At 55.5% G+C, this 7,879-nt stretch overlaps 1 protein-coding gene and 1 long non-coding RNA gene across 2 annotated transcripts; one reads left to right on the plus strand and one right to left on the minus strand.

The window, feature by feature from the left end:
- Positions 1-2,333: 2,333 nt before the first annotated feature.
- On the minus strand, positions 2,334-6,948 carry GC (GC vitamin D binding protein). Its single transcript, XM_015624013.2, has 12 exons — positions 6,819-6,948; positions 5,666-5,735; positions 5,108-5,240; positions 4,809-5,020; positions 4,514-4,646; positions 4,303-4,397; positions 3,905-4,034; positions 3,604-3,806; positions 3,223-3,355; positions 3,009-3,106; positions 2,680-2,812; positions 2,334-2,588 (listed from the first exon to the last, which is right to left on the minus strand). Exons 1-12 carry the CDS (start codon positions 6,931-6,933, stop codon positions 2,535-2,537), a joined length of 1,509 nt encoding a protein of 502 aa, XP_015479499.1. The 5' UTR covers positions 6,934-6,948; the 3' UTR covers positions 2,334-2,534.
- LOC117244233 lies at positions 5,182-6,850 on the plus strand. Its single transcript, XR_004496908.1, has 3 exons — positions 5,182-5,266; positions 5,622-5,820; positions 6,458-6,850. It is a non-coding gene; the product is annotated as an uncharacterized LOC117244233 (long non-coding RNA).
- Positions 6,949-7,879: the final 931 nt, after the last annotated feature.

The raw sequence follows: 7,879 nt of genomic DNA on the forward strand, positions 1-7,879 counted from the left end.
TTTTTGTTCAACTCACTATCGTCTGGTTTAAATTGGTTTGAATGGCGTAAAATGGCTTTGAAATACGCAGTTCTTTTATCTTTATACTCATTTTTACTCAACAATAGACACGTAAATTGTTTTTCTTAGTGACTTAATGACTTAACACTTGTGTGCTGCACTGCAGCATTCTTTATTCAATCATTTGTTACTACATAAAAACCTGGAGAAGAAGAAGAAGATGAAGAAGAAAGAAGGACAAGAGACAACACTCTAAATCTTCCATCTCGTTTTCTGTTTTCTAAACTAGTTTAAACTCTAAACTTGAACTTTTTCACCCAGTGACTTAGGAAATCTCTCTAATTTACATACTCACACTTCTATTTTATTTAACAGTTTTTTTCATGGTGTATATGAAATTCAGTGTTTTCTTGGATGTCAGAGCCAGGTATCAGAGATAAGGGCACGCACTCTGTGCCTCTGACTCCAATGATGCCCTGGCTCATCCCAGCACTCAAACATGCAGCATGGCCCTGAGGTGCCTAGGGATGTTTTTTTGGGGCACTTTCACCAAGGAAGAATGGATTCCAGATTCCACACAGCTGCTGGAAGCCCTGCTGTGATCTGAGAGGCACCAGCAGCACCTGTGAGCTGATCCCCCCCACCATGGAAATGGTTTTTAATCCCCAGGCTGTGCTGGGCCTGGCTAAGCCAAGAGAAAAATGCTTGCTGTTCCTGTTGGGAATGTGCTGTGCACAGTCTGGGAGGCAAATAAAATAAAATGGAGGTATGAGGTTTTTTTCCTGTGTGTTTTTTGGGAGGTTGAAGTTGGTGGCTGGGATGCTGCTGGCCCAAAAAGGGCTGGGAAAAGCAGGCACTGCAGGTCTCAGAGGTGGCTAAAACCAACAATTTTAGTCTTTTTATAATGCTTCATGGAGCAGTGGCCAGGTAAAAGTTGGAGCTCTTTTATTCAGTGCCTCGAGTAATTCTCATTGGGTTTTTCCCATGGCAGCCCTACATTCCCTGGTTGTAATGAAATAATGCTTTCCTGGAAGCCACCTCAGAATTCCTGCATTGCCACTGAATTCCTCCCTAAAGCTGATGAGTTCCTGGAGAACAGAGCAGATAGGATTTGTTGTTCTTAGCAAGAAGGCTGGGGATTAAAAAAAAAACCAAACTAAAAAAATATAACTAAATCAGGAACTTTGCTGCTTCCTTTACATTTTTGGGAATGGATTAGAGAGGCAGTAGGTAAATCCACCTCAGGGCTCTGAGGACAGGAGCAATGAGAGCTGGGAAATGAAATTAATTGGTAATAAAATAAATATTATTATTATTAATAATAATAATACCAATTTTTAAAAATAAAATTGGTATTAAAAAACCAAATAAAAATCCCCAAAATTCAGCTGGTTTATGGCCAGGCTGGCAAGGGCTGGATGGAATCCCTGGGGATGTGATGCTGGCTGGCATCAGGCACAAGCAGCCCAAATTTTCCAAGGAATCTGGTGGTTTTAGTAAGAGGATTATGGTTTGTGTTGGTTTTGGACAGCCGTTGAGTATGTTTGGGTGGCATTAATTAATATTTTGGAAAATAAATGCCAAAGGCTGGCTGTAACAGGAGGGTGGTGAGTAGATCCAGTGCCTTGGCATCAGTGGTTTTGCTGCTCCAGTGCAGTCCCAGGTCAGTGGGATCTTTGGGGGGAAATAAAACCAACAGAAAGTTTTCTTCTCTGTCCAGTTTTGAACCCCAAAATAAGAGGGGCTCTGGCAGGAGATGGGCCAGCCAAATCCACCTTGTTTCTCACACTGCAGGTAAACTCAGCAGTGATGCAGGGGCTGCCAGTGCTCCCCAGAAAAGGGATGAGCCAGCTTGAACAGGGAGTTCTTCTCGCTCTTGGCTGTGTTTTATCACTCTGCTCCGTCTCTGTGCACCCAGGTGTCATTACCTGCCTCCCTTGCTGGGTGTGTTGTACACAAAGATGCCACATTAGGGCTCGGGGGATTTTCCTGCTGTTTCTTGGCTGGGTTTGCCACCCAGCAAAGAAGCCTGAGCCGGGGTTTCTTTGCCTGCAGCACCCCCAAAACCCCACCCGTGCTGGGGAGGGCTCACGGGGGCAGGTGGGGAGGCTGGGGGTGCCCAGGGTCCCCCCGTTGGCTCCAGGGAGCTGAATGCTCCAACACCCACAGACTGCTGTCCTTGGGGGCGTTTGATGTGTGCTCTCCTTGGTGTCCCTCAGTGTTTTAGAGCTCCAGCTCCCAGGATCAGGGCTGGGATGTGCATGTGGAGGCACAGCTGCTCCTCCTTCCCACCCTCCCCACGGCCCCGAGGGCGAGCAAAGCCTTTCCACCAGCAGCGTGGGGACTTCTCTTTATTTTGTCTGCAGGAACGCAAGGGTGGCAGGGAGCTGGGGGCTCGGTGACAGCTTCCATCTGCAGGACGTCCTCCAGCCCAACTCCCTGCTGCTCCCTCGCCATGTCCCCCATTCCTGCGTGCTCACAGAGCTCAGCCTTGTGCTCTCGCTCCTGGAGAAGCGATCCCTGCTGCCGGGCCCCTAGGCCAGCAGGCAGGACTCCTTGTCACAGGCTTCCCCCAGCTCCGAGCTCACCTGGGGAAGGAGGGAAGAGCCGAGGGGCAGTCCCGGTGCTGGGTCTGGCCCCTCGGCGGCACAGGAGGGGCAGGAGGGGCCGTGCTCCTACCTTGGAGGCGCAGAGGAGCGGGGGAGCCTCCGGGAGGCAGCAGGTGGAGGCGAAGGATGCTCGCTGCTCCAGGAGCTGCTCCAGCTGCGCCGGGCTGGCCTGGGGCTCCGCTTGTTTCAGGTTTTCCCGCAGCCTGCGGGCGTGGGGAGCCAGGTTACAGCGGGAGCTGCGGCATCCCGGCCCCACGCGGCTTTTGGGGAGGGGGGATGCACGCCCGGGTGGGCTCCGCTTTGCATCCTCGACGTTTTGGACCAGCTCTGATTGCATCCAGTGATCCAGATGGGGTTTTTTTGGGTGTTTTTTTGTCGGGGGAGAAGGCAAAAGCTTACCTCTTCTTGAACTCAAGGAAAGGCAGGTTGTTGTACTGCCCGCAGAGCTGGCTGGCCTTTCCCAGGAAGGGGAGCAGCTCCGCCTTCATCCGCTTGCGCTGGGGGCAGAGGGTGGGAGTCACCAGGCTGGGAAAAGCCTCGGCGGGGATTTGGGGAGCACTCGGTGGGGATAAGGGGGAAAAGGATGAGCCCCCAGAAGCCTCACACCATTCACCTTGCTGTCCAAGCAGGCGGAGGGGTCCTTGGTGGAGCAGCACTCGGCCCGAAGTTTCCCGGAGGAGTCGTAGAGCTTGGCGAGGACGGCGTCGGGGATGCTGGGCTGCCTCCGTGCCAGCTCGAACAGGAACCTGGAGCGGGGAACGAGCGGTCACCGGTGAGTTCTCATTATGGGTGCTGCTCAGAGAGGTGTGGGGGCCGCTTTGGGCATCTTTGTGCAGCCCCTGGGGCACGAATTCCCCTGAGGGAATCGAGGCTGTTCCCCCGGTTATCCCCATAATGAGCTAAGCACGTAACAGGGTCAGGAACTGGGTGGACTCGATGATCTTCGGGGTCTTTTCCAGCTTGAAGGGTTCTGTCCCGTGACTGCACCGCTCACCTGGTGGCATGGAGAGCTCCCTCCTTGCCACACAGCTCCTTGTTGGTCAGCTCCGATGCCTCTGGCAGCTTGGGAGCCGGCGCTGGGAGCATGGCCAGGATGCAGAAATGGTTTTCCATCAGGTCCTTCCCTTGGCAGCAGTCGGTGAAGCGCCCGTCCCGGGCCGACAGCGCGGCACAGACTTTGGCCGTGTGCTCCAACAGCTGCGGAGAGGGAGCAGGGGATGTGCAGGTCCCCTCAGCTCCCTGAGATCCTGCTGGGACTCAGGAGCTGGTTTGGGCTGGGATCCAGCCTCCCCTACCTTCTTCTGCATGCAGTCCTCGGCCAGAGAGTCGCAGCACTGGGAAGCCACCTCGGCAGCGTCTTCAGCCAGGGGGAGAAGGTCCTCGAAGGAAGCACTGGGAACCTTCTGAGCCAGCGAGGCCAGGTAGCTGTGGAGCACAGGGAGTGTGGGGCTCAGGGGGACTCGGATCCCCTTTCCCAGGAAGCAGCTCCCAGCAGGGATGCGGGAGGGAGGGGATGGGGAGCTCAGGGATTGCCCTGCACCTGTGGTGTGCATGGAGCGTCTCCAGGGACTGAGGGCAGAATTACAGCTCGTGTTTCTGAATGCTGCCTGCCAACAGGATCTGCAGCAGGAGAGAGGAATCCTCTCCCAGCCCAGCCCCTGTTCCAGGATGGAGAGGCCCTTTCCCCCTGTACCTGAAGCTGACTTTGTCCTTCCCATATGCCGAGAAGCGGGAGCAAATCCGGTTTGACGTCAGGGTGAGTCGGGAGAGGGTTTTCCTCTCCAGTTTCTGCCACAGAAAGAGAGTGGAAATGTCCTCCTCTTCCCAGGGCCATTAGCACCGTGCTTGCCTGGCTCCCCGGGGAGCGAGGATGGGGGCGAGCCCAGCGCCCCAAAGGGTCTCACCTCCTTCAGGAAGCAGGCAGTGGGTGCAGAGGAGATGCAGCAGGTGGAGACCATGGAGAGGAAGCTCCTGGTGGAGCCCAGGAGCACAGGCAGGGGAGCCTGGCTGTAGCTGCTGGCGTACTCATAAAGAAACCTGCGGCAGAGATGGGATAAGGAGACCCAGCGCCTTGGGATCAGGGGATGGGGAGCGTGAGAGTGGGGTTTGGAGGTTGTCAAGGGATGGGAACCCTCTCCAGGTACCACCTCGAGCTGTCAGCTCATGGCACTGGGCTCAGTGGGTCCCAGCCTGGCTCACCTATCCGCAAATTCCCTGGGATCCTCCCGGAAGGCCTGACACAGCTCCTTGTCGGAGGGCTGGAGGTACCGGGGCAGGGGCTGGGGTGGGTGCTGCAGGGCAGCCAGGCACAGCTTCCTCTCCAGCCCCTCGTGCCTGCAGCACTCGACCGTGCCGGGATGCGCTGGGAAAGGCGAGTCCGCGCTGCAGGATTTGACCGACAGCGCCGTGGACTGCGGGAGGGAGAGAGGAGGTTACACTCACCCCATCCCAGCTCCGGGTTTTGGGATCCATTACCCGTTTTTTTGGGTCACTCTCACCCCAGCATCGTAGCAGGAGGGGTCGGCCCCATCGGCGCAGCACGTCTCGGCCAGGGAGACGATTTCCCGGACGAGGTGGGAGATCTCCTCGAAGGTGCCATTGGAATATTTCCGGCTGTTGGTGATGATGGTCCTGGGAGCAAGGAGAGGGAGAGCCAGGTGAGCCTTGATCTTCAAGCAGAAATCATGTTACAGCATTGTTCTGCACAAATGGGTTTAACCGTGTCGGCTGCGGTGCTGAGAGAAATAACAGCGTGTTCCTTGGAAAAGAGCCAGGAAAGAACTGGAACATCCTCCAGGCCAGGGGATGCCACTTACAGGGGACTGTGTGTCAGAATTCTTAATTGTTTGGGTACTTGATTGGTTTTGAGGAATTCAACAACGGATCAAACATTTTTTTCCTGCAAAAGCAATCAGAGTCCAGGGGTTGAATTGCATCTCCCCTTTTTTGATGAATTGAATCCATCTGCCTTTTTCCAAGATTTCTATTTACTGTTTTCTGTTCTTGGCTCAGGTGTCAAGCGTCCTGGGCGGGCACCAGCAGCAGGAGGTACCTACAGGGTTCGGAAGTTCTCCTTTCCCAGCATCCTGTACTCCTGGCAGACTTTCTCCCGGACATAAGATTTCCCTGGAAGTGCAGGAGAAGGAGGAATTTTGAGTAGGGAACAAGGAATGTTCCGCCACCACAGAACACGCTGCTTTATTCACTTGAGGTTAGTTCATTTTTTCTCTCCACTACTTCTTTTTCCAAGTAGGATTTTGTTTTCCCTGGGGAGATGTTGGCACAGCAGGTCTGGGAGAAGCATCCCTTGTATCCAGGCTACTGCTCCAGCCCTGCAGCCAGGGAAAGGGGCAGGGAGAAAACCCTCTCTGGAGCTGGGAGAGCTACAGGTAAATTATATGGCAGCTCTTGAGTAAGGAATATGTGGGGTTGGTTTTTCTGGCGGGGCTTGGAAACCATAAGGGCTGGGATCTCTGGGGCCAGGTCCACGGAGCAGCCAGCAGTGAAAACATTCCCAGCAATGCTGTCATCCCTGGAAAAAGGCGATCGATTTGTGTTACAGGCTCTGTGGGGTCAGACTTTGGCACCAGCAGGGTAAACAGCGTTTCCTGGGATTACAGTGTGGGGCAGGGTCACCTCCACAAAATCCAGGGGTTTGGGCCGGGACATTGAGGCCCTGCTGGGAATGACAGAGTAGGGTGAAGGCAGGGGGCTGCCAAAAAAGGGGAAGCCATGGAAAAGGCAGATCTCTTTCCTGGCAGGAATGGCTGTCAGTCCCAGCTTGTGGCATTTCTGTTGATTTCTATAAAGCCATGTGGGAGAGGAGAGCTTTAGGTGTTTTTTGGCAGGTGGGCGATTCCCTGTGGAGCTGAGAAGGCAGCAAAGGGTGGCAGAGCATCGTTTCCACCAAGGGATGAATTTTACAGAGGAATGGTGCTTGTCAGGGGGGTCAGGAGATCCCATTTTCCTTCAGGAAGAGAAGGAGCCAATCCCTGCAGTTCTGTGCTCTCCCACCTCCTGCAGCATCACCCTAAAGTGGCATCCTGGATATCAAACCATCATCCCACCCCTTCCCTTTCCTCTCTGGTCCTGCCCAGAGGTTTGGCTGCAGGCTGGGAGAGGGGAGGCCACCGAAAACCTCTGGAACGGAGGCCCAGCCCCGTGTCCCTCATCCCAGGGGCCAGCAAAGCCCCAGGATCGCACCCTTACCTCGGTGCAGCGCGTGTGCAGCGGCCAAGAGCAGCAGCAGCAGCAGGCCCAGAGCTGCCCTCATGTTGGAGCTGGCTCCCCTCCTCCTGCCGGGAAGCGGCACCGGGAATCCCATCCCGACGTTTTTATGGAGGCAGTGTCAGCAGCCAGGAGAATGATTAATCCCAGAGGGCAAGCATCCTTGGCCTGCCGCCTGGGGCCTGGGTGCCAGCGCCTCCGAAATCCCAACCGGTTTAAATCATTAACTCGGAAAAACAGGGATGCGTGGCCATGAAACCTCAGGATCTGTGGAGGATTCTGGGAGCAACGTGAAGGGCAAGAGGAGAAAAAGCATTCTGTGCACCCCACGAGTGGGAAGCCCTGTGCACTCGGGACAGGATCTGATCCTCAGGAAGGAGAGACACTTTTTTTTTGGATGTCAGTGATCCTTGCTGGTCCTGCCTGGGGAATTGATGAGAGGGAAGCAAGCAGAGGGGGATGGAGATCCAATTGCTGCAGTCAGACTCCTGGCCCCCAAACCTGCTCAGCCTGCACCCTGCACTCCCCTTGAGGCCAGATGTCCCCTCTCAGACCACATCCCCTGGGATGAAGACAGAGCAGTTTTTTAGGGAAAAACCCATCTTTATTTCCCAGTGCCCTGCACTGACAGTGAGCTGCAGTTTGGTACCAAATCCTGCCGAAGCAGGAGCTAACAACGCCCTGTTCTTGATGGTTTATGTGTCAAAGGTGAAAAATAAATAATTAGGAACTCATGGCATGGGCTCCTCTGCTGGATGAAATCCTGTCGTGCTTTCCTGTGGCCGGGCAGGGTGCGGGGCAGCGCCCACAGCCGCTCTCGGCGCTGCGGGAGCCCGGGCCGAGGAGACGGTGACGGGCGGGGCCTGGGGGGCGAGCCCGGCTCACGGGGCTGCGGCGGGGCCGAGACCGTGGAACCCTGGCCGGGGGTGCGGGGGCCGAGCGCTGCTGGGGTCTGCCGGGGGGTCCCGGGCGGTGCCGCCTCTCCCCCATCGGGCGGATCGAGGCGGCATCGGGCCCGGGATCGGTCTCGGATCCGGGATCGG

The sequence above is a fragment of the Parus major genome, chromosome 4 (genome assembly GCF_001522545.3).
Source record: "Parus major isolate Abel chromosome 4, Parus_major1.1, whole genome shotgun sequence".
In the NCBI taxonomy this organism is placed as follows: Eukaryota; Metazoa; Chordata; class Aves; order Passeriformes; family Paridae; genus Parus; species Parus major.